This window comes from Diadema antillarum, unplaced genomic scaffold (assembly GCF_040938485.1).
Source record: "Diadema antillarum isolate AM-2024a unplaced genomic scaffold, OU_Dant_1.0 seq00000619_RagTag, whole genome shotgun sequence".
In the NCBI taxonomy this organism is placed as follows: domain Eukaryota; kingdom Metazoa; phylum Echinodermata; class Echinoidea; order Diadematoida; family Diadematidae; genus Diadema; species Diadema antillarum.
Genome location: NW_027271542.1, coordinates 224,862 through 252,853, shown reverse-complemented (window position 1 = coordinate 252,853; position 27,992 = coordinate 224,862). Strand labels below are relative to the sequence as shown.

Below are 27,992 nucleotides of genomic sequence, written 5' to 3'. Positions count from 1 at the left end.
GTACCGTCCATGGTGATGTATACCTACTCAGATTGGGGGGGGGGGGGGGGGGAGGAGGAGCCCGCTAGCTGCTGACAAAATGAGGGAGTACAGCGCAGGTAAGGATCAAATTCCTCATTGGATTGCAGTTGGTAACACCTTAAATAGACAAGCATAATAAATTATTAAAAAGGTCCAGAGTACTCTCTCATGGGTGATGTCCGCTATTCCGAAGGTTCGTTATTCCCAGAAACACACACACACACACACACACACACACACACACACGCACACACACACACACACACACACACATACACACACACACACACACACACACACACACACACACACACACACACACACAAAATCCCTGTACTTCGATGTTTGTTAATCAGAAATGAATAAGGTTCGTTAATCCGAATATTGTGGCTTTATTCGGAAGGTTCGTTAAAGGCATGGTTACCATTTGCAGATGAAACAACAACCCAGCAAGTTCTAAAATGTGAGTTAGGGATAGAAACAACCAATGTAAAATTATTTGAATCAGTATAATTGATGTCAAGTACATTGTATTGTTAAATATACAAAATGTGAAAAATAGTTATAATAAAAATGTTGCCAGACTAAACCATCAACAGTTATGGTCTAATGAGAAAAATGGTGATACAATGTATCTCCCTATATTTTAGGCTTTATTGCAAAAAATTATGTGGAAGGATGTTTTGTGATACAACTGACCTACACAAAATAATAATATGCATCAAAAGTGATATCTTGCACATTTTTTTAAAATCACTGCTCCCAAAGGTAAATACGACCTTTAATCTGAAAATGAAATACGGTTTGCTATTCCAAAGGTTCGCTAATCAGAAGAGGGAACAGGGTTTTTTATTCCGAAGGTTCGTTAATCCCAAAATGAAGAGAAGGCGCGTATTAACGAACCCTCGGTATAACAAACTTTATTTCACTTTTCATATTAACGAACCTTCGGAATTACGGAACTTTTCTTTCTGTCTTCCTTTCTTTCTTTTTTTTCGGATAACACACCACGGCATAACAATGACGACCTTGTTTCATTTTTGGATTAATGAACCTTCGGAATAGCGACTTTGTTGCATTTTCGGACCTTCCGAATAACGAAACATCGAAATACATCTGTAATGGCCCTTCGGAATAACGCACCTTCGGAATACGAACTGTAACCCCCTCACATTTGCGTACCAAAAAAACAAACAAACAAACAAACAAACAAACAAACAACAACAACAAAAAACAACAACAACAACAACAAAACAAAACAAAACAAAACACCACACACACACACGTTTGCAAATTACCTCAAATCCACAATGATATCACTGTAAAAACACGCCAATACAACAACAAAGTCAGCTTAGGCGACGGATTGCTCAAAAATTGAATATTTATTTCAACGAATGGAGTCCCATTCTCATGATTTCTGGTTGTCAGTTGTTACTGTCAAAGATCTGTTAACATCATCTGTAGTGATAAATCAACCGAATGCTTGAATTGCAGATTATCGGTCCACTTATTTCGGTTCTTGAGCGTGTTTAAATCAAATCATTGCTAAAAGAATAGGAAACAATAATGAACAGTCTTATTGCTGCTGCAGCAACAAAAACCTAGAAAGTGAACAGTAGCAGCGATTTCATTATCTCAACTCGTTTCCGATTTCCATTTCCTTGAAGGAAACCCAAACCCAGCTGAATTCGGATTGAGTGAAAGCAGCAATATCAATAGAGCACATCAGTAAAAGTTTGAGCAAAGCTGCGCAATCGAGCTTAAGAGTTTGTGCTGCAAACTCTCAGTGTCGCCATCGCTGGATAAGGAAATTACGGTAATACAGTGATGTAATGTATTGACAACAATAAAAGATATAAAGAAAATTCAATATATTTCAACTGTTCTAGCATAATGACAGAGCACTTGCAACCTCTTGCGGAAAGCAGGGGAATGATATTACCCAGGGTCTGTATTACACGTAACATAATCATGACAGTAACAAGTTGATAGAATAATTATGTACTTTTTATGAAAAAACGGGGATTCTCTTTATATTTCTTGTATATTGTTCTCCATGCATGACGTAATGAATTGTAGTGGTCTTCTTATCCAGGGATAATGGCATCGAAACTTAAATAATTCATAACTTTTGAATCGATTGTCCGATTCTCCTCAAACTTTTACTGATATGTGTTCTATTGGCACCGCTGTTTTCACTTAATCCATAGAATATTTCGGTTTGGATTTCTTTCAAAAATGTATACGGCGGCGTTGAAATCATGTAAAAATCATTAAAAAATTATATCGCTCGAGGAAATCATGCCAGATTAGAGGTAATCACTTAGAGAGGCTTCAGAAAATCAAAATGCTCTACACAGCAAGTTTTGTCTACCTCTTTTCTAGATCTTTTCTGTCGATGGTGTTATTATGCCGATAACATCGCTAATAACGAATTCTGTTTGCATTGATCGCGTAGTCAACAAAATGCGTACGACTAACATTCAGATCACCGACATGAAGATACTATATAGGGGCCAACGAGGAATAATCCATCTCCAATGTAAACTTACTGAACTTTGCTGCTTAATTCTTCGACGTTTCAAAGCGCACAGCGACCACTACACGCTTAGCTAAAAAGATTTCCATTCAAGCTAGCATAAAGCATACTGCTTTTCATGACACCGAGAAATATTTACACATTATTACATGGCCAGAAATATTTTGGTAAGTACAACAGAAATAGAAAGTGATTCCGACATCTTTTGATTACCCATAACTTTATAATTCCATCTTTGAAACGTCTAAAAACCAACAAAGATTAATTAATGAAAACTTTCTTGAAAGTTTACATGGGCAGCAAGCATGGCCTTCTGTCGAGATCGACCTCGTGACAATTCTGCACCGATGGGACACACAATGAAATTAAATACTGTTGTATAAACCGGGATCACTTTATAATAATGATATAATAATAATGTCTTCTTTATCCAAGGTAGCCTCTTCAATGTTGCCACTGCTCTACCAGAGGGCCCTGCCATTATTATTACCAGCGTTGCCAGGTACCCACTTATACACCTGGGTCAAGAGGGACATAGTGGGTAAACTGGACTTGTCCAAACACGTAAGCACTGGGCGGAAATCGAACTCGTGTCCAATAGGGAGTCGGGAGTCTTATCCACTTTGTCACAGCGCCACCTTCGTTGGTGCTCTGGGAATGACCTCAGGTATCAATATTTTGAAGGGAGTACAATCTTATTAATGGTTAATATATGTATACTGATTATCATTTATTAATCAAATTATAATAAAACATCATTTTTTAGCCTTGGAAATTAAATCGAAATAATAATGTTGAATTTTACCCGTTTGACAGGGAGAAAATAATATTGACAGAGGCTATATTATTAATATTTTTTTTTTATCACCAACAAAGTTGAAAATGGCATCGTAAATGCCATTAATGTTACTGAAATTATACATGTTGATGGCATTTTTTAAACGTAAAACGACTTTCGTTCTTTTTCTTTGCGATATTTCCCCCGGTGTGACTTCAAAATACGTTGCTAATTTGAAGAAATAAAATCACAAATGCTGCACTATGGTTTTTCGAATTGGTCGTAAAGCGCCCTCTGTTGGTGCATAGACACATAATACTCGTCCAGTCAGACGGTGTTCAGCATGTTTGAAGTTTTACTGTTCGAGCAATTGACACCCCCTTATCTTTACCAGCAACATGAATAGGCTGTAAAAATACGCTGCTAGTTTAACTCTCTCTTCCAGAATTTATTGGTGAAATAACATCTTCATTGTGCGTATACAATTCGCAGGACACGGATAACACTGAAATTGACTTGGAAAAATTTCTTTATGCTGGGGTGGCTCCGAAAATAATCGACACAATACATACATAATGTAAGTTAGACGCTTGAGGAAACAAAGTTGTACAATAATGTAAGTAGGAAGAACTGTACATGTACACGTAGCTCTTAAATCTCGTAGACGCTTGTTAATCGAGGAACATGAAAATTAACCTCTAATACCGCTAACGAATAAAGCACTGTTTGTTACGACTCAAATACTATACATTTCCATCATTTCATCAATAAAATGTTGTTTTTTTTTCCCGAGCATCGTTGTAAAATGACACGCGAGAGTCGATCGTGCTTCAAGCACTCATGTCGTGCGCTCATCGACTCACACACATACACAGTTTAGACACGCACGCTGTCACATGTGTTCTCGGTTGACGCAGGCGATATACGAAGACAGCGCCATTGGAATGATCCTCATAATAACATTTAATTGCTCTCATTCACTGAGTTGGCTAGACTTGCTTGACCAGCGACTGGTAAAAGTCGTTCGTAGAGTCTCCCTTTGCAAGCCTTGTTACGACCATAATAGAGATGTTTTCTTTAAATAAACAAAGTAGAGGCTACTTCACACAAAATCACTCATTTTTCGTCGATTCACTGGGCGAACTCTGCATATAGCTCCACGGTTGACAAGCTCAGTTGAATACAAGCGGAAAAAAACAACAACCAAACGTTGCCATTGCATATTGCGCAAAACGACAACGTAAATTGTTTCGCATATCTCATGCGTATCAAACATTTACGCGAAAGAAACAAAAAGCGGCTAGATAAGCGACAAATTACGGATGGAAATAATTTACGTTATTGTGAACGAGCCTGGTTGCTTACAGTACATTGATATTTCAACGAGTGCCATCAAACCAAGGTGCCACAGTGTAGAATATTATAAACTATGACCGACAGCGTGTGGTAATATTTTCCAAAGTACATTTTTTTTCCTGGTACAAGACTGTCTACATGATTGCATTGGTTTCCATCAGCTTCAACCATATACCTTATGGAGCGGGACTCATATTAATGGAATTTGGACAGCCGAGAAAGATAATCTCGTTGTCGACTAATTGCCATCTATCTATCACATAATATACGAGTTTGATGACACGGTAACGTATTGCCTCAAAATTCTTTCATTGGCTTGCACCCAAATCTCTCCATATTTTCATTTGTTTTGTGGCTGTTCGTGCAGTTCCCTAATCTCTTCAGTCCCGTTCTCTTTTACTTTATCCTATCATTAATGCTTTGAGTTCTGATTGGCTCAGAAAGTCTCGTAGCATTGTACACGCTGTCCAAAGACCATGGAACAGAAAGAGTTAAAGTATTCTTAAACATGGTGTGAACTGTTACTTGAATGTCCTTGACAATCACGATTTCCGTACTGTCTCGGGGAAAAAAAAATACTTGAGTTGTGACACACCATCTTATGACGAACTTTGCTTCATACTCATACAATAGACATGATACTTACAGGGAAAAAGTATTCATTTCTTCCACCACACAAAAACACTGTCGTTGCTTTGAAATCGATAAAAGATAACGAAAAAAAAAATCACAAAGGCATCTTTGGTAGTACAGTAGTCAACATCCCTTGAAATTCATGTCTAGAATTAAATTCTAATCTCAATCTAGTCTCTCATAGATACAAGCTATTTCTTTCTCCCGGGTCATAACCGCTTCGGTCGAGTGACTTCGGATACCCGGGGCTGATATCCGAACAGCATGAAATCTCGCGCATATTTGTCTACTACCTGCTTCATATAGACTTCTTTGACGTTATTAATCTCTCGCTCGAGTTTATCATTCGTTGTGGGTTTATACCAACTCTGGCGTTTGGGGAAATACGCATCACTTTGTCCTCGGATCTTATCCAAGACCAGAGAGGCGTCCTCGGATAGTTGTTCAAAGGATCCGATAAAGTCGTACTTAATGGCACAGGGCTGGCACAACTCATGCATCGGCCTCCAGTGCGGATCCATTCTCCGCGTGTCGCTATCCACGAGAAACCGTAAGAATTCCTCGAAGGTTATCCTTGACTGATCGGCGCCCTCAATGATCGTGCCAGGTTTTCGATACTTCGCGATAATCTTCGGCGCGTATTTCGCGTTATACGTGCCGATATTCTCACCAAATTTATTTCGGTACGCAGACAGCAATCGCTCCGTTGGGTCCCGAACAAACATAAACTTGTAATAGTTTTTCAGCCTATACGCCACCTCCTCGTCGTTGAACTCCGTGAGGGTGACCAGATCCTTATGATGGTCCATCTTCATTGGAGTTTCCAAGTCAGGTACTTTTCCATTCATGTACTTGATAACACGCTTCCAGTTGGAGCACGCCACCTTCGGTACGAAGCAGTAGATAAACTTGTGCGCGTCATCCACGAGGAGTTGCCCATACAGAGTCCTCCTCTGTTCACTGTTTAACACATCCACGTGGTTGAGGTCTTCCACTGCACACAGGGAATGCATCGTGGTGTTCCGAATGTTTCGTGTGACCTGCAGCACATAAATATAAAAGAAATCCAAGGTTAATACTAACAATAACAGAAGAAACACTGCTTGAATTTGATGGAAGGGATTCAAGAGAATTCTGAGCACTTGTTAAAGTAATCATATTCAGAAACCTTGTACAAAGGTGTATCGAATAAAACAAGTTTGTACATGATAGTACAGTAGTACAAATATCGATTGATTGGTGTTACCATACCAATACTGTAACTGATAATCTTGCTGTGGATTCATGGTTGCGTAATTGCAACCTTGTAAACTTATAAACCAATAGAGAGGGGAATTACGCAAACGGACCCCACAACTGAAAGGTTAAAAGAACAATTCGTCTTTGACGCCTCTGCATTGATAGCAAGCGTTAGATCTGCGACGCGAAAACTATGGTGTTCTGCACATGCGCACGAAACCTGTTTTCCTTGCCCGTGTCGTAGATCTAAAGCTCGCTGATAGAGCAGCCAGGACAGGACGACGTAAATCACCTCACGTGGCCAATGAAGAAGGCAAAATCTAATACGGTATCACGCCAAGGTAAACGCACCTCATCGTAGAATGTGCAAAATTATTGCGGGCTCGACACGAACCATTTTCCTCTAGTTGCCAGTTCTGGCCACTAGAATTACTGAATTTGAATTTGAAATGTTGGTGGCCCGAAAAAGAAGTGCAGTGGCGCTAAATAAAAGGAAACACAGCAATCCATTTTCAATATTAGTAGCGCAATATTGGGCCAGCAAAAGGTATGTTTTTTGAAAGTTTGGTGGCCCGATATCAATTTTAAAGGCCCCAGGTCTCCGCTGATATCGAGCACTATTATTGATTGTCATTTCTAGTCCATCAAGAAAAAAAAATCAGCATAGTAAAATGTTTCTCCCATATCATGGACAATTCTGTAAACTGCCGCTTCACGTAATTTGCAATCATCCATCGGTGTAAAGGCCAATCCTTATAACGCTTTCCGCTTTGTAATGGATAGCGACTCGGTTTCCATGCAGATTCTAATAACCCGTCGAAATGACATGCTCCCCACACAGTTACTACGTAGGTCCTAATTGCGTGCTCGGTTCCAATCTCAGCCTGGGAATTACACTTTTGAAAAGCAGCAATCATCCGAGGAATCAGGAAGCACCATCAGTACTGCAATTTACTCATTAGACCGAAAACGCTGCACCTCATTGACAAAGTACACTGTGATTGGTAACGACCATTATACTGTCATGGATTAAATTTCCGTCATAGAAATATCACACTGGCACACAGTCCATTAAGTATGAGCACACTATCCTAATGACGTACATAGGGTAGATTACTAGCCGCAGAATCATACGTTGAATGAGCTTTGGTAATGACTTTGTTAATGATTTCTGACAGGGAATAACAGTGATACATGTAGGACTACTAGAACAAAAAAAATAAAGAAAGAAAGAAAAGAATATGAGAGCCATCACGTGGACATAGATTACTTCGGCTTCACCTCTAGAAATCACCAAAATTAAAGCACAACATCATCAAGCCAAGGTGGGCATTACTGTTGAGAAGTTCAAATGACTGACTATACTGAGCTCCAAGGAGCGCAACTGATGTGTTGATGTATGAAGAACAATGGAAAAAAATGATAATAAGAAAACGCAAAGCTAGACCAAGCATACCAATTACTAAGATCGTTTGATACACGGACATCATGTAGTAGTCCTCAACTATTACCTTCACCACGTGACTGTGACGCGACATGAACGGTGTTTGTGTATTGGGGGGGGGGGGGGAGGGTGTCATTGATCTGTTAGCAAAATAGCATCCATCTCATTTGTTTTTGTTTTGTTTGATTGTTTAATTTACAGCTGTGAAGATGGCTGGATAGCGAGCTATCTTCAGCTGCAATAGCTGGTCTTCCACTCGGTGTTTAGAATAATTATCTTATTATTTCTGCTAGCGCTGATTCTAAATCAAAATATCTGGGGAGAACTTCCAATAGCTGTGCTAACGATCTCAAGCTTCCATAAAGGAGGGAGGTGAAAAGCCTCTCCCTGTTTCTACTTTGTTCTCCAGGCTTCGAGAGGTAGTCCGGATTACTGACAAGCGTGACAGGTGCTTTCCTTTATGGAGTCAAGGTTATCGGTCCTTCTGCATAGCGGAGAAATATATTTCAGCTGAGGTGATAAATATTAGCGTCTGGATGAAAACGAAAGAAAGAGAGGAAGAGAGTGTATGCAGTAAAGGTAGATAGGAAACGAGTAAGCTGTATTATACGCTAGAAAAAAGACATGGAGAGGCGTCTATATAGTTGGTCTTGTTTGTACAGGGGAATGTTTCTCTTACGTGATGCAAACATGCAACGAATATCACAATGCATTATTTCATCTTCTACTTCGCGTTATTCTTAGCATACGTACCGGTCCGTAAAGTTTTCCTTGATCAAGCCGCACTGAGGAGCGAATCAACATACATAAATTTGCCCAGCGTTTATGAAACCTACCACCTAAAATACGGAAGAGGAGAAAGCGGTCGAAACTATCTGTCTGTCTGTCTATCTGTCTGTCTGTCTGTCTATCTGTCTGTCTGTCTGTCAGAGAACTGTTACAGCTAATAGCGTCACCATGCCTTTAACCACGGAGGTGAGTCTCACCTCCCTGCTTTAACATCCAAGGCAGCGGGTGCTTGGCGTGTAATCAATCATGGTAATCGGATGGCGTCGTTGCTATGACTACAAGCTGCGGACCATCTCGATGAGCGATATAAAAAGTGCAGGTTCCTATTGATTCGGGAATGGCACGTGTTTTCACCAATTCCGATAATGGTTGATAGTCTTGTGTCCAGACCGAGCCTCGTAAGGGTCTTTCTTTTTTTCACGGAAACCTGTGTGAACTCGTATAAGCACAAAAAAAACCCCAACTAAAACAATAAGGCTAGAGTATCCCCTCACCACAGGCTTTCGCAATATCTTTCAGATTACTTGAGGAAACTCAACGCAGACTGAGTGAAATAAAAAGACCGTTTGTGTAAATCTGGCTGTGAAAATCTAAGAAAAGTCGAATTCATTCAATGCATATGATTTTGCTCCTCTCAGCGTAAAAATTCCTCCTAAAAGATAAGTTTTCCACCGACCTTGTTGGCCTTATATACATCTTGTCCTGGGATATAGGCCTACAAACCAGGTTTTCTCTCATGCATAGATTAAAGGGTGTGTACAGTTCTGGTTGAGGTGAAGATTTAGCTTTTGAAAACTTTTAACGTTTTGTGAGATATTCAGAAACCACTCTATGAGATGTCAAAGAGCACACAGTTCTAAGGGGTATCAAAAGTTTATTCGATGAAAATCGGTTTTGAAATGGCCGAGATATCTAAAAACAAGGTGAAACAAAGAGATACTAATAAAGTTGGGGCATGTCGCCTTTTATTATTAGCACTTTTTTGGATATCTCAGCCATTTGAAAACCAATTTTCATCAAATAAACGTTGAATCCTTCTTAAAATTACATGCTCTTTCACATTTCATAAGAGGCTTTTCATTATCTCACTTAGGAATGTTCAAAACATGAATCCCTACCTCAACCAGTACTGTACAGTCCCTTTAAAACCCGACAACCTTTCGTTCGTGCATGGAGCTACAACACGTACAGTGTAGCTCCATGATTCTTGCTTTACATGGATGTACATGGCTCTGAAAAAGACTATTATTATCAGAACAAAATGAAAGCCTCGACCAAAGTGTATATCATTTTACTGGTTGGCTTTCATCCACTCCTGTAGACTTTCTAAAGCCGAATGGTTCTTCAGAGCCTCTCTGGTCATGCTTTGGGATCAATGGAGCATAGATAGGTAACAATGTGTTCATTAACTGTAACCAGAGTCCATAATATTCACAGCAGGATTAATCTTTTCTGATTCAGACGGCTTCTTTGACCTTCCTTGGCCGAAAATAGGTTTACGAGTCAATTATGTGGGCATCATCCTTTCCCACTCGATGTTATTACGACCAGGGTAGTGTTCTGAGAATCTGACCTCCCGTTTCGCCACTCAAGGTTTTATCATACACAATCCCTGCAAAGAAATTTGAAGAAGACTCCTATACAAAAGAATCCTTCGGCTTTTAGAAAGTCTACAACAGTGGGCGAAAGCGGGAGGGTCATAAATTACCTAATTTTTTATTTGAACGTTAGTTGAAGTTTTTGTTTGTGATCTTCGGTTTGTAGTTTCCTGCCTTCTGATTGGCTAAAACTATACAGCCATTGTAGTTTACTGAGTTATTTATGGCTCGTGCGGCCCACCATTTGGCGCCAGACTTTCAGCACACTCTAGTGTCATTATAACTGTCTTCATCTTTCTTTTTCTCACTCACTTCACATGCAATGTATTATATTTCAGTTGTTCATGCATAGATTAACGTCACATGGTTACATTTCTTTTTATTTATGCATCTATTCACATATCTACCTATCTACCTATCCATCTATCTATCTATGCATCTATCTATTTGTGTCTATCTATCTATCCATCCATCTATCTATCTATCTATCTATTAATCCATCCATCTATCTATCTATCTATCTATCTATCTATCTATCTATCTACTATCTACTATCTACTTATAGCTATCTATGCATCTATCTATCTGTCTTTTTATCTATCAATCTATCTAACTAGCTATCTATGCATCTATCAGTGTCTATCTAGGATCTATCTATCTATCTATCTATCTATCTATCTATATATCTATCTATCTATATATCTATCTATCCATCCATATCTAACTGTGTCCATCTTTCTATCTGTTTATCGGTGTCTATCTATTTATCTAGTAACGTTTTTATCATTCAATGTCTTTCTATCTATCTAGGCCTATATTCGTCTTTTCTTTTATCCGTCTGTCTATCTGCCTGTTTGCTTACTGTATCTATAATTCTTTTTTATTCTACAAGTAGGGGCCTACACACAAAAATACACACAAACCCCAACATACACACACACACACACACACACACACACACACACACACACACACACTCAAACGCACACACACACATTTTTTTTTCAATAGGCAGGCACACACACACACACACACACACACGAGGCCATTAAATTGCACATGGCCTTTACTCGGATTTACCTAAGCTCTTGACGTCTTAAATTGGTATTAAAAAGAAACTCCCGAATAGTGGCCTACAGCAGTCTGTGTAAGGACACCCGTAGTCCCACTCATGCAATGCTGTGTCTGGGTGTGGAAGGTCAGTAGATTCTTCTTGTAGTGATGTGACTGCAGCTTGTCTGGCTGAGCCCCAAAGAATGTTGATGAGCAGGGGAGAGAAGTAAACTGATCGACGTCCCAAAAGGTCAATGGTTTCAGAAGTGGATCTGCTATCGGTCGTCTGCCCCGTAGCTCCAGATATTTTGAACGTCTTGAGTTTGCCCCTAGCGGCCAAATACATTCTTTACGATAGCAGAGGTATTACACACCAAAAGCATCTCACCCTTGTCAAGACGCCATAACGTCCGTCTTGCAAACCCACGCACACGGGGTGATGCATGTACCGAGTAGGGCTATGTGTGCAGCTTTGCGTCCAGTTGAAGTGGAAGAAAAACTCTCACAGCCCCGCAATGCTGTCAAGTTAGCTACCTTTACAGCTACACAACGTACATTAATTTTGCCCAAGGCTACACCATAACAACATCCAGGATATTCCCAAGAGCTCTAAGGGGTACTCCTATTATGTTTACAAAATCTCAATGGGCAACAACTATTCCCCAATCAGGACTTTTTTCATATTCTTTGGTCAAGACTCGACGAAATTGTTGAATCAGGAATGTGTGAGAGTCGAAGACTTGGCAGTTCTGTTAAAGGGCTGATACAGTTTCGGTTGAGATTGGGCTTCAGGGTTCGAACGCTTTTTTATGATGATTTTTTTTTTAGATAATGACTAACCTATAGTGAAATATGATAGAGTATAAAAAAAATTGTAAGAGGAAATCAAAGTTTATTCGATGAAAACTGGTTTTGAAATGGCTGAGATATCCAAAACAAAGCGATCCTAATAAAAGGTGGGACCCATCCTCTATAGGATTCACTTTGTTTTACTTTGTTTTTGGATACATCATTCACTTCGAAACCAATTTTCATCACATAAATTTTGAATACACCGTACCTCTTAAAATCTCAACATTTCATAAAGTGGTTTCGACGTATCTCGCAAAAAAAAAAGGAGTTAAAAGCTGAATCCTCACCTCAACCAATACTTTAACCTTTTGAGTTTATCCGCTCATGCTAGTATGAGTGTATACCCAAGGTACAGGAACCTACCATAGCTCATCGTGTTCTACGTCTACAGCGGATCTTTTCAGGGATTGTAAACACAAGGCGTGTCTTTCTGATGGCATCTAAAGCATAAATACACTGCGTCGTGGTACCTGTGCCAAACCCCGGGTGCCAAGCCTGGGTAAAGTCTAGACTCAGAAAACAGTGCCGACACTTTTAAGAGACAATTCCCCATATTCTAGGCTCTCAGGATCGTCAGGATCGTATTTAGCCAAACCAAATCATTTGGATCAAATTTGTGACTTCTCACTACATTTGTATTGACATTTGAGGATTTAATGCATATAATATGCCACAATGTACATTGAATCACACTGGAAAACGGACAATACCATAAGATACTTTGCTTCCTGTAGATACAGCTAATGATCGATAACCTAAAGAATCGCGTAGTTTCTTAATATTAATATTTCTTGGAGGTAACGACTGGAAAGCGCGTGGCAGTAAATATAGTCACAGACGTCTCGGAGGAGACTAGAATTGCTGAACACATATATGTGACCACATATTAAATATGGCGTAAATATTCTAAAGAAAATGGAAAACGCCACTAAACACAAAACAACGACAACAACAACATATTGGAAGGTTCTATTCACATCACGTTCTCGCACTTGCCTTCCTGACACGCACACCACGAACACGAACAACTATACGGTCGTCATGGAAGCCTAGTCGTGACGGAACAATTGGGGACGATTTCTATTCATCGAACAATATACAAAAGGCCCACTATGGCAAAGCAGATGGTTTTACTGCCTGATGGGATATTCAAGATTCAGCTATTATATACATCATCTACGGCGAGCTGGAGCCGTTTCTGCGTTCATGGCGACAACGTAGTCCATTCAAGGCCATATAAACGGGATGGAAAGAAATAATGATGTCATAGTCCTCCATTACGAAACATTTAAACTGAAAATACTCGTCATTCTAAAACACTAAAAGGCGAATAATTACTATGATGTGGGTAACATACAATGCCATTGTTTTGGAGCGGCAAAAATGAATATCGTAATTACATCACCCAAAGGAGAAAAAAAACCGACTTTTTTGCTTACCTTTCCTAGCCGCATAATTTCTTTTTCTATTTTGTTCACTCAGTGTTGTGTAAATTCACACCAACATTCATTGAATTCAACTCCCACATTTTCGAAGCACGCCCAAATTTCCGCATTGGCCATTTCAAAGCAACAAGTTTGCACAAGGACAATATCAGTGTAAATATTAGCATAATATTTCAAGCGCACACGACATACTCACATTGCCCCCCCCCCCCCCCCCCCAACCTCTCGGCGTTTACTGTTCTGTGGAAGCACTATTTCATTCTCCGTGTAGGTATGGTAAGGGGAATTACAACACTCATCAAATAGCCCTTTTCACCCCTTATTTGCCTTCAAAGCAGTTATTCGACGGATTGTGCGCTGCCCATTCTGCACACGAAAAAGAAAATGAGAAGACAAACACTCATACTGGTTTGCCTGTAGACTGATCATTTCTGGCGTAGATAATGGAGATGTGGTGCACAGCTTTGTCAAAGGCTCTGAATCAAGTGATGGTACAGTATTGGTTGAGGTGAAAAAAAAAATCAGCTTTTAACTTTTTGCGATACTCAGAAACCACTTCATAAAATGTTGCAAAGCATAATGGTTTGCGATGAATTCCAACGTTACTTGATGAAAAATCGGTTTTGAAATGGCTGAGATATTCAAAAACAAAGTAGAACAAAACGATCCTCATAAAAAGGTGGGCCCCACCTTTTTATTATGAAAGGATTGCTTTGTTTCGGATATCTCAGTCATTTAAGAACTAATTCTTATCGAATAAACGTTGAATTCCTCTTAGTATTATACGCTTTTCATATTCCACATTGAGGTTTTCATTATCTCAAAAATCATTAAAAAAAATTTGAAACCTCAAGCCCCATCTCAACCAAAACTGTACCATTCCTTCGACGTTTCTAGGATTAGATGCGACGAAGTGACGAATCAAAAGGCTCACAATTTGAACTCAAGGAGAAGAAAAACTAAACATGCCGATGCTTCTTTTTTATAATCACATTAACGAGACTCCCTAACCTTGACCCTTGACCAAGGATTAACCTTTAACCTTCAGAGAGAAAAAGATTGGATTCCAATTATTTATAATTGATGACATCACCGAATAATTGGTATTGGACTAATACTTGGTGGAAGTTATGACCAGAAAGCAACAATCGAGCAAGTTAAATTTTCGTTGATATTTGACCTTGCCCCTTATCCCCCGTCATGACGGACATATTCTTTTTTTCTTCAATCTACAGTATCATATATACCGTCAGATAATATTTCACCGGCCATTCAAAACTAAAATTCTGGCGAGAAACTGTACCTTAGCAAAAAAGTACAGTGACCCTTCATCTACCGCGAGTCCACTACATAATATATTGTACTATCCTGTATGTTCAAGCATAGTATTATTTTGTCAGTTCATTTCAATATTAAATCTCTTTCAGTTTTGAAATATCGCAAGTGGACATTCGCTGCTAAAGTAATGGCTGGAAATAGCTACAGTTCACTGACCACCGAGCTTCAACATTGTAGGATTATGATTAAGACATCTGAAAAATCCTTTGAGCGGTTTTCACTTGACGTCAGACAAACGAAATGCTTAAGAGAGTTAACATGAGATGCTGACAGGGAACAAAGATCAAGTGTTACCTCGTAACATACCAATTACAATGTATACTCTTTTTATTCTCTTTTCCTTTTCCAAGGAGAAGGTGTGTATACACTAAGATACCTTCCGCGCTCTCTCTCCCGACAACAGATCCGATATCAAGCATAACCTTGCGCATCAGTGGAGTGTTACTTAAAATCCTGTGCCCCCATTCCCCGGATTTTCACTGAACTGAAGCTCCACAATCCTCAGGTCACCTTTGAAAGATACAAGATACAGACAAGATTCCCCCCCCCCCTTCCCTTTTCATTCTCCAAACATTCTACAAAATTCGTTCAAATAATATTTATAGCAACGTATGCAATGTATTCTGACATCACCGCGTCATGTTCGCGATGAGGAACATTGCGACGTATGAATCATTGCCTGCAATCATCAAATCAACATTGTAAATCTAACTCGATATTGATGAGAAAATGACTTCCATTTCATTATCAAAAAGATGGATGTTATTCTCTCCTCATTAAAGGTCATATTTTCCATAAAAACGAAATATATGACTGTCGCTCCAAATTTGAGCTTTTTATAAATCATGCGATACCACAGGCAGCTTATTTGTGTACCATGTCAATGGTAATACTTATATTCTTGAGAAGATGATTCTACAAGGCTTAAGATCTTTTTGTATAATGTCAATGATATCGTATTCTTGAGAAGATGATTCTATGAGAGTTAAGACATTATCGTAATTCACGGAAGTGACTTACGACCTATTGGCACATGAGTTTGCTATGCAAGGCCTGCATCACAAACAAAAGTAGGAACTGTTTCCAGGAAATAGGTCGTTAAATCAACGTTCCGAGCAGAACATCGGGGGAAAAGAGTGCAAAAGTGCTTTAAAGAGTGAAAATAACCTGGAAAGGATGAACATGGTAAACGTGTCTCCCGTCTCACACAATAATTGCTCATAAGCGCAGTAAGCATTTCGCAATTCATCTCTTTACTATTTTTTATTAAGACTATCTTACCTTGACACTAACGTAGGATTGACCTTGAACCTTCACTACTGAAGTGAAACAATCATTTTCCAATTAATTTCCATCTAATTTTCATCAATCACACGTAATAAGAAGATCACATTAAATACATAGAAATCGCGGGTTCGATTCCAGTAACCAGGGTTATAATGGTGAAGCATTAACTGTTATCATAATTATCATTAATAGTGACACTGTAATTGTAGTATAGTAGTAGAAGTAGTAGTAGTAGTAGTAGTAGTAGTAGTAGTAGTAGTAGTATAGTAGTAGTAGTAGCGTAGTAGTGGTAGTAGCGTAGTAGCAGTATAGTAGTAGTAGTAGAAGTAGTAGTAGTAGTAGTAGTAGTAGTAGTAGTAGTAGTAGTAGTAGTAGTAGTAGTATAGTAGTAGCAGCAGCAGCAGTAATAGCAGTGTAGAAGTAGTAATAGTAATGCTAAAAACATTAGTGGTATATATAGGCCTACCATTTCGCATAGGTTTATAGTGGAGTATGCTACAGCAATGATTCCTATTGTCATAATAGTTGTTGACATGCTCACATATCTGGCGGCGGTTTCATTCCATCACACTCAGCAAACCTGAGGTGAATAAATTTACAGCGCCACTAATCAAGGGGAGAAATTAGTCTCCCTTCCCGTTTTACAAGTGAGTGAGGTGTGTCTTTTGTTCGCCATTTCGCTCAAGGGCGTTACGTGGAGTTAACAAAGTTCTCGTGACACAGAGGTAACAAGCAATTGTCTACGAAGTTACATTGTATGTCCTTTTCAGTTTCAAAGAAACCGTACCACTGCCACTCGGCCTCCCTGCTTCAAAATAACCTATTCCAACGGACTTCCGAAGTTTTCTATCCAACAACACTAAATTACTAAACGCCACCACTATACTCGCTGTGGAAAGGTGTGGTCTTTGAAATAAACTGTCTCTGTACTGGCTTATTACAAAATATACATCCATACTATGACACTTCAACTGATTTTTTTTTTTTATCCTGGTTATTGTTGTAGTAGTTGTAGTTGTAGTTGTTGTTGTGTTGTTGTTGTTGTTGTTACTTCGAATACACATTAGCGACTGCATGATTCACAAGAGCAGAGTGGTGAGAACTCAAATATATATTTCTTTATCCTCCCTGGTGAGATAAAGCGGTCACATATTATACAAAGTAAATATCAATTATCGGAGGCAAACGGAGCATAGAATTGAGTTATTGTGGACTACAGGGACACGCGAGGTAAACAAAGAGGGACACGCAAATGGCGTCATTGTTATGTGATCTCGGAAACCGTTAGGTACAGGCCTGTTCCATAAACAGCTTAACTGCATAACTTGTTCTATTATGCTTCAATAATCTTAATCTCACATCAGAGAAATTGGGATATAGCTGATTAAGATGATCCCCTCCGTTTAACACTCATGATCCCACGTCCATGCTGCTGCCAGCAACACATGGGACCACCACCACTCTTCACTCTTCTTCCTACTGTTCTCTCCCACTTTCCTAACCTCTCTTTCCTCATCCCACCTTTTAATTCAATATGACGTCAAGCATGCAGGCGTTTGAGAAAAAAATACAGTCGATTCACCTCCTCGCTTTACTTTCGATCTCTTGGCATAATCGATGGGAACATATCGCGCTCAATGGCACTTTTTCTTACGTACTCCTAGGTACGTGGAATCGTAATAGCAGTATACGTGTATGGTGCAGCAACGCGGAATTAAACTAACGCGGAATGGGAATGCACGATGCGGTCCGTGGGATGGAGTTGGATCATGTATCTACAGCCTTATTGTAGCTCCATGGTTGGCTCAAGGTGGTACGAGGAGATACTGGTACATGTAGTTAGTACCTCCTTGATTGGATCTAGGAGGTAACGAGTACCTCATTCCTTGGATGTTTCTACGCCTGACTCTTTGTGGCTCTGCAAGTCGGAGTATTATGTTTTATTGCTGCTAAAAGTACCGACCAAACAAACAACTTTCTTATAGCACCACGGCTCAGGGCGTTTAATAAGGAGAAGATGGATGGGCTGTCGAAATCACAAGCCTTTCCACTTTTAAAATAGCATGACAGATTGTAATTCGCAAAGTCCACTACACCAGCATAACGAAAGTCGAGAAATCGCTTCACACTATATGCCCTCAAAATGTCTTCGTTGAGCTAATCTTGATTGAACATCACATTTATAGGTGTGTTACGAAACAATTTAACAAATCAATCGAGCCGAAAATAAGAATCAATTTAGTTGGTAAAGAGCTGAGTTTATCTGTTTTCAGTTTTCCCTTCCCCTTGTCCTTTTTAGCCTGTAGGTTTTGCAAGAAGCTGGAATTAGACTTGCTAGAATGCTCAAACGCGGAATTCTTCCTCCGCATTTTCCGCATTTTATAATGACAATAAGACAGAGAAGCTTTCATCGCGGCTGACTTAAAAAATCAAAGATCTCCCATTAAAAGAAAAAAAAAGAGAGAATAAAATAAAAACTAGAGATTATGCAGGACTTTGGCACAAAGATTACTGTCCCGAAAAGTTCAAAGTGCTAAATAAATATTGGCCCGACTTCTGTAATACAGGATATGAATGGTCGGTCTTAGACGTCAACCTACTTTCGGTGGCTCGCTCTCAAACGCTCAAAGTGCTGAGCCACCAAGGCAAAACACACAAGCGTAATCGGAACACAAACTAGATTCAGGGGTAAAAGAAATCCGACTCCTACTATTAACCCCCTGTATTCGGCGACTTTCGTCACCGACCCATTATTTCAGTAAAAAGGGCGTGGCGGTCCGCCATTGTTATACAGTTTGTTGTTTGCCAACACCATGATATGGAAGAAAGTCCAAGCGAGGAGTGGTAACTCCTTGGTCCAAGTCACCTGTCCTTCCACGTACTCGAGAACGGTCCGTACTACTTGGCAGCCACTTCGGCTGGCCTCAGTTAACTCTCCGAACGAAGGCCAATTCAAACTTCCACGCAAACAGCTTAACCACTTACCATTTTGTACTAGTTTTGAAGGACCTATTTGTGCATACATTACAATGCAAATGCATGTTGGCTCGTCTTGGTTTTGACTTGAACATCACTTGTGTGGGCTAATGAATATGCACATTTCCTTACACTGATCAGAACTTGCATGTTTCCATTTCTAGTACTAATTTAATTAAGAAAATACACTGTATGAAACATGCTCAGTCATGCTCAGTCTAGGCGAAAAAAAAAACAAACACATTCAAATGTCCTAAGTGAACCACACTAGTAATTTAAAATCAGCAACGACTGACAATTGATGTCATCGACAGAATCAGGGTGTGGGAGATTTTCTGTGAGTGGATTCAAGTAATGTAAAGAAAAAGAGCAGAAAATCATTAATAAAACATAATCCACGTATTTAGTATTTGTTGCCAAATATTAATGATAACCGGAGCATTACAAAGCAGCACACATCAACATGCATTTGCATTTAATGGCCCTTTAAAAACGGCTACGTGTTCTTCTCCAAGGACACGTAAGTATTCTCAAGGTATTCGCGGATTATTAGCTCACGAAACAATAGGACTGGTGGCATTCTTTGTATTATTCTAAACGAGGTGATTTGAAAAAGGTCATTAATGCCACACGACTTCTGCCCAAATGACGAGGGATTAGCATTAACATCTTTCCCTCGTGACCCCCACCCCATCCCCCTTTCATTCTCTGCCGCCCCTCCCTTCTCCAACCACGCCCTTTCTCCTCATTTCCTATACGTTCAATTCTTCACGTCTCATCAAAGCACACACGCACACATACACACACACACACACACACACACACACACACACACACACACACTAACACGCTCTCGTAATACATATCAGCCACTCCCTCTAGTACTGTGTATGACGAGTGTAAACCATCCAAGATTACTCGCAAGCGTGTTAACATTACCGATTAAATTAACATTCGGTTTACATAATCTATTATCCCATCCACGGGACAAAAAGTATACATGGCTGGGCAACGTTTGCTTTGGATCTCTGTGTCTGCCAAACCGGAGAACTCAAAAGGAGGTGGGGAAGGGGAGGGAGCAGCTACACGATACTCACGAATGACTGGAAAGTCTAAATATTCGTGTTCAAACATTGAGTCTAGAGCAGAGGGGAGCAGAGTTTGAGTTTCCACGCTAAATTGTATAACAGGGAAACTCCCCTTCTTGTTCCAGTCAATTTGAATTTATATAACGAGCGGATGGACACAAACATAACAGTGCTAGCTATAATCTAACTGTATCTGTAATCAAAGAGGTACTAACTAAGGATGCCACGTAACTTCTTGCTGTAATCACGCAACTTTAAAGAATTTGGGGTTGGGGGTTGGGTGGGGTTTCGCGCACTAGTGGTGTTGAGCAAAAGTCATCGCCTCGCATCTCTTTAATGGTTTAATATTTATTGGAATAAAAATGTTTTTGTACAATTCCTCTCCCCCCCCCAAAAAAAAACACACACACACACACACACACAAAAACATGAGGTCATATATACGAAATTATTTTTGTTCTACGTTATATAATGTCATGTAACTTATCTAAAGTTATGATGCAAAGAACTTACTTTATCTTTTCATTAAAGATAAAGAAGATTCGTGAGCATAATTAGAAAGATGGAGAAGGATTTGTCTTTCAGACACCTAAGGCCCTTCCAAAAGGCGGTGACCATTGCAGAAGCTGAGGATCAGCTACGACGCATCTCCCAGGTAAGTCCTACACCCGCAAAAGTGATGGCAATCGTGAAAATATGGCAACCACCACTACCACCACCACCATCACAGCAACAACAACAACAACAACAACAACAACAACAACAACAACAACAACTCAATAGCAATAACAACAGCAAATACATCTTTACCGCAATTTGACTCTTTAGAGACGTGGGTGACATCTTTTCCTTTGAGTGACTTCATCTGTAAGTCGCAATGCTAGCTCTCCTTGGGAGGTACTATTGGAGGTTGTGATGGCATCCGAATACAGATGGACAAAGGAAGATCGAAACATCACACTTTGCCATCTCCCAGCACCAGTTCCCCGATATGACAATAACTTAGAAGACTTGATATCTAAGCCAGTGTCCCCCAGCCACGCAAAACTATCGACAACAAGCCAAATTCATACCCCCCTCCCCTTTAAATTAGAGCAATACATGGGATTGTTAAACAAACTATAGCCTTTTCTTCTGAAATCGATATGTTGTTGCTACTGCTCCTAAACAGGAGAGATGTTCTCATCAAAACAGGTCGAAGTAGACAAAGGGAGTTAATAAACACCAGCAAATGATTTGACAGATGATGATGACGGTACTAACAATAGCAAAATAAAGGGAAAGTTTTTGATGGTCGTAGCCAAGGAAGAAATCTTAATCAATTGGCGACATCTTTACCTCTATAGAAGGCATCCTGCAGGCGCTATCGAGCCGTCCCTCGGAGTCGGTGTTTACGAGGTAACCTCTCCCGTAAGGAGAGGGCTTGGCGCAGCCTTTCATCCCGTTCGGCAGCTTGATCGCAGGGGCTCTCTCCCTCAGCACCGCATCCACTACCACACGGGCTGGCCGCTTCTCCTCGGCCGCTTTGGCTGGAGGGTTGGGAGCAACAGGTCTGTCTTGAGGCTTTGGAGGGGGTGGTAATCGCTTTGCATTCTCCTTCTGTCTCAATAAATCTTGCTCCCTTCTGAGTTCCGCTCTTCGAGCTGCTTCTCTGCGCTCTGCTTCCTTCTTCTCCTCGGCCTCCTTCTTGTCTCTGGCTCTCTCTGCCTCGCGAATCTTGGCGGCTTCCTTAGGATCGTACTCGACGACCACCATGGGTTCTTCTTCTCCTTCTTCGGAGGCGTGGCTCTCACCGTCGGTCCCGGCGCGCAGGTCGACGTTGATGGAGCCGGTCTCTCGATACGAATCGAGCGCCGGGACGGCGATGAGGAGGAAGCCGAATCCGAAGACGAAGCACAGCCCAAGAAGATGGGCGACCGTGCGACTAACCCGGATAGTGTAGTACTTTTTCACCATCGTGCCGGGCAGAGCAACTCAGGAAGTCATGAAGTTCTGTTTAGGACTATGAGACTCCCCGAAAACACTGGCTATCTCTTTTGTTTTCTTTTCTTTTCGAAAGTTAAATCGTCCCGAACCCCTCTTACTGTCAACGACAGTAAATTTGCTGGGCACGTTTTCTAATCCGCCTTTGCTTTTAGCCGTCCACACTGGAATAGCCTGAGTTATCCATGAAAGATGGATCAATCTATTCTGATGTCCGTGCCGCCAGTGGACTGGGGAAGTAAGACGACGTAACTAACACGCCAACTAACATTCCTGACAGACTGACTAACATCAATGAGCCTTGTCTGTACACTCCCCATGTCTGGTTTCACTGGTTTGCATACTAGTACTGTATGCAATTCTTACGGGATTCTTTGTCGAAGTCGTGTTTGCTGTGGCTTTTGTTGAGAGACACTGAGGGTTTCTTATTGGTCACTTGGTCAATATAATCCTTTCCCCCTCCTTTTGTTACGACTGGACCGAGAAGCGAAACACCTCATTGCTTCAATAGGTCCAGTGCCTTCAGCACTGCAACGGACCAGTGATCTGACAGAATAAGGTGCCTAGGGGGTTACCGTGGGTTCTGAGAACAGCATCACTGAATTCGGTAAGAATTACGAAAAAAAAAGAGCAACAAACATGCATCTTCTCCGCCATTGTCCATACGAATCATAAGACTCGCATTCGATTTTTTTCCCCTCGGGAGAGATACTATAGATCAAAAACTTGCCGATTCAGAATAGAATAGTTTAACCGCAGCACGTGTTGTCTTTACCTCGATAGCAAGCAGTCACTGTTACATATTCCTCCACAAGTAGGCCCTAAACCTTCATTTCCATTTCCATTAAATTATATTATGCAAATGTACGTCGATGCAAATACCCTGTCGTGAGTATACGTTCCTAAACGGCACAGAGTCACAAAAGTTGGCTTTCGAAAATAGAATAAATTCATTCAAAAAAAAAAATGCAAGAGGTCTCATTACATTCAAACCTTCGTTACAAACGTGAAGGATTTTAACTTTTCAAGGAGTATTAGATCAAACCCCATTGCAAAATTCGGAGACGATGATCACTACACCACCTGGGGTTTCTAAGCATTGCTGAGCATATTATGCTGTTAAAAAGGAAAGTCATTGAAGACTTAAAGTCTTCAATGACTTTCCTTTTTAACAGTGAATCAATAAGAATGAGTCGTACCCTTCTCATCGAAATATTGCAGTCTTGTAATATCAAACGAAAGATAACTATATAGGTGGATACAACCTCCTGCTATGGGTTCCACATATTACATTGTAAAGGGATCAATGCCTGTCTGAACTCGAGCGACGTCATCGTTTTCATTGTACGCAAAACTCATGATAGAGAGTGGACTGCACAACACACTGCAGACACACTGACATGACGGACACCTCAATTGATACTAGTACACAACATGATCTGCATTCCGGTATAGCTTTCAGGGGACCTACAATTGGGATTCCAGCAACAAGTATCGAGAACAAGGAAGGTAGGGGTTGTAGGTGCTGAAGTTCTCCAAACACATTATTTTTCTTTACACTTGTGTGCACAAATGAATTATGGAATTGTAGTTAACGTTACCGCATCTACAAGTTTGCGCGAATGTGTAACAAGTATAGCAACTACTGTATATACTGGGCACAAGTAATTGTAAAACGACCCAGCAATCCCCTAAAAAGCTGCATTTTAAGAACTTAAAAAATTCATCAATTTACATGAGTTCTTCGCGCATGCTAGCAACAAGAGATTATTCATCTGGTTCGCTGTGTCAAAAGCCCTATAGACAAGGTGAGAGTGCGTCGCCTCTTGAATAGTCTGCTGCACAGAATAAGTTCTATTATTAAAGAAAAATAAAAACAAGCAGAGCAAAACCGAAACCTTCGTGGGTTCTTGTTTGCCGGGTAAACAAACCATGTCGTTGCAATACAAATTTACTGTTTAAGCTTGACTAGAAATGGAATACATCTGACGGGTGGACCAACATACGACCTGAATATATACTATATAAAATATATAATGTCTCTCTATATAGCCTATTAAATACCGTTGTTTTTTATATCAATTTCACCTATCACAATTGAAGGAGTGGTTTAGGTGAGGATAGGAGAACATGTGTCCAAGGGAGTGTCTATTATGTGTGTGTGTGTGGGGGGGGGGGGGGTCCACTCATAATAACAGAGCAATAACGGTTTCACTTTTAATACAGTGATATACCTCGCTAGCGACCGATTTTCTGGGAGCAGGATTTTGCATGTCATCAATTATTTAGCGTCGATTTTCATGTGAAAGTGGGCAGGTCTAAATTCATTGACCAATCACATTTTTATTATGATTTATTCCTGAACCGATTTGAGAGTGATGCGCTGATCTGGGGGGCGTTTCATCAACCAATTGTGGCGAGCCAATGGAGTAAAATGGAGTCAAAAGGGGCCTGAGATTTCGATCCTAGCAGAATCTTTGTCAGAGGCAAAATGACCTCATGCGATTGGTATTAGAAAGCAAAAATAATGATTTGCAGAATGTTAACCAATACTTCAGAAACCTTCATTACTACCAGGTTAATATCGGGATAGCATGAGACAAAAAGTTAACACTTTGTGTCCACTGTGGAGCTACTCCAGTGTAACAGTGCGTGACGCTTTCTTCACGAAGACATATGGGAGCTGCAAGGGATCGCTTAACTAGCTCTACCTGACCAGCTCAAAGTCACCATCCTCTACCAATTATAATTATATCGCCCATTCAGCGCTGGAGTAAGCCTCTATACCGCCTGGAGGATTTAAGTGCAACGACATTATAATGAGGTATTAGAGAAGGCGCATTCATGTCTATGCAACAACAGAATCTAAATCGATACCCTGGAGGACAGAAGAAAGGCTGCGGGTCTTGTGGACACCACAAAGTTCTATAATGGTCACAATAAAATCCACACTAGACACCTTTTCCTCAACCACTTCAAAAGATGTAAGACGGCATTCACAGTCACAAGCTATTCAGAAGAAGCTGTAGAACGCAGTGAGCTGGCCATTTCTTCATTCAAATAGATGAAAATCCTGACACTCGCTTTCTGACATGTCTGAGTACGATGTGCCTGCAGTACTTTCAGTGATTTCTTTCAAAAACTACACTAAAGATCATTCCTTTCAAAGGGGGCCGATCGACCAAGTGTAGAAAATATTCTATACAGTAAGTAAAGTAAGTATGTAAGTATAAACATAAATCGTTCGATAGTCCCATTATACTGGAAGTAAAGTATTATCATTCAGTGATTCTTCTTTCTCTCCGCTTCTGCGAGCATTTTCGGCATTATCGCGAAATAGTCCACCACTCCATTCACCGTCATTCAGTTCGTCATAGCCGGGGACTTCTTTCAACCTCCATAGACTTTGCGCATAGTGGAGACGCACACGCAGAACGACAGGGGACCGATATTACGATTTGGCTGCATTTTCGCATTTTTCTTCATTTTTCGTTCTGCTACCTCCCTCTCTCCCACTCTCTCTCTCTCACACACATAAACATACTCACACACACACACACACACACACACACACACAATTACACACTCACATGCACACATACACAGACAATCATGTGATAATGCGCTATATAAATGTTGTGAATCATTATTATTATCTAAGCAAACAGCATGACGTCCCTGAAACTTGAAAGGCAAATCATGTGCACATTCCCTATGCCATTTTACTGCTTTTGTGACAGTTAAAAGAAAAATTTAAGTCGGGTTAGAGAGAGATCGTAATAAAAGGCGTGGCCTGTAGTCTTTTATTAGTATCACTTTTTTGGGGATATCTCAGCCATTTGAAAACCAATTTTCATCAAATAAACATTGAATCCTTCTTAAAATTACATGCTCTTTCATATTTCATAAGAGGTTTCTCATTATCTCACTTAGGAATGTAAAAAACATGAATCCCAACCTCAACCAGTACTGTACAGTCCCTTTAACCACTTCTGTGCCAGGGACTTTGGCCAGTCTGTACATCACTATCTAATTTTCTGTGCCAATTAGCACCAAAGTACATAAAGGGTTAACCCAAGAAACCTTTACCTCTTGTCGATTCATGGTGCACTCATGACTGAGTTCATTCTTGGCATCGACGTTGAGGACGTAGCCGCGGCCAAGAGGTGAAGTTCTGGCGCATCCTTTCATCCCGTTCGGTAGTCTGACCCTGGCGGCCGGGACAGGATTTCTCGCTTCGGGAACAGGTTTCCTGACTTCGGGAACAGGTTTCTTGACCTTGGGAACAGGTTTTTTGACACCGGGACTACGTTTCCTTGCAGGCTGCTGCACCGGGCTGTGGGGATGAGACTCTTGACGGACGAGAGCCTTCCTCTGGGGAGCCTTTGGAGACTTTCCGCTAGATTTCGCCACCGATTTCTTGTTCGTCAACGCTGGCTTCTCGTCCGCAAGATCGGGTCCGTCCAGGACTAAGACACTGTGTCCGTCATCTCTGGCATCCTGCTGCTCGACGACGGGTGGACCGCCGAAACCGTCGCGGAGCTCGATGTTGGAGCTGATGGCTTCGGAGTGCTCGGGACCATCCAGCGACGGGAGGGTGAGGAGTATGAAGCAGAAACCCAGCACGAAGGTGAGCGCCAGAAGGTGGGCAACGGTCTTCCGCACCCTACACGTGTAGTATGTCATAGCCATGGCTTGCACCAGACATCTGCTTTCGCCCATCTGAATCTCAAAGCAGATTGCTCATAGACAGTCTTCACACGCTATCATTTCGAAAGAATGTCCGCCTTATTCATTCTCACACACCTGAGTGACCAATTCTAAAAACGTTCTCGTCGATTCACTCCACGCAAGTCACAGGTTTTCCTCGGATATAACCACACTGATTATCACTACTATGTGCCAACAGTCTCAAGCATTCCTTCCACTACAACAAAGGATGACATTTATTACTATCTTTTTTACGTAACCATCGCTTTCGTGTCGACTTAGTCCATTCGGCCGTAGACTCCTTCAGTATAATGTGCCTTTGGTGCACAGCCGTTTAGTTGGATGGCCCCAGTGTGTACACACTGAAAGTCGTCGAAATGGCGTATTTGAGTTCTTCCTGCGGACCATTATCCTTTTTTTCAAGCTCATCGGACTGGAACACAGCGGGGAAGCCTATACAAACTGTACCTCCTGAGAACACCGTCCATTCCAATGATGCGCCAAGATTATCACGTCACGTCACTGGATTTGCATTGGATTGTGTCGTCTGAATGGGCGTATCCCGAACAAAGTGCTCAGTGCAATGAAAGGCGAATCTTGTTTGTTTAAATAGCTGCGAATAGGGACCAGTGAGAACAGCGTCTTTGACACTGTCCAGTGGAAGAGACCATCTAGTCTGGATGACTACGCCAGGGTTTTTGCGACACTTTTTTTGGCAAATGAGTAGCGAGTGTCGTTAGTATCACGGGTGATAGAAATAGGTCTATTTACTTAATAGACCCATCAACTCATTCACACATTTTCCTTTCCTGAAAGACAAATATAACCGAAAATTCCAGCAACGATATCACACAAAAATC

At 40.7% G+C, this 27,992-nt stretch overlaps 1 protein-coding gene across 1 annotated transcript; it reads right to left on the bottom strand.

Moving 5' to 3' along the window:
- Window positions 1-4,738: 4,738 nt before the first annotated feature.
- LOC139736021 (carbohydrate sulfotransferase 14-like) lies at window positions 4,739-22,395 on the bottom strand. The gene is made up of 2 exons (XM_071646768.1): window positions 21,778-22,395; window positions 4,739-6,370 (listed from the first exon to the last, which is right to left on the bottom strand). Exons 1-2 carry the CDS (start codon window positions 22,393-22,395, stop codon window positions 5,540-5,542), a joined length of 1,449 nt encoding a protein of 482 aa, XP_071502869.1. The 3' UTR covers window positions 4,739-5,539.
- Between the last annotated feature and the right edge of the window lie 5,597 nt (window positions 22,396-27,992).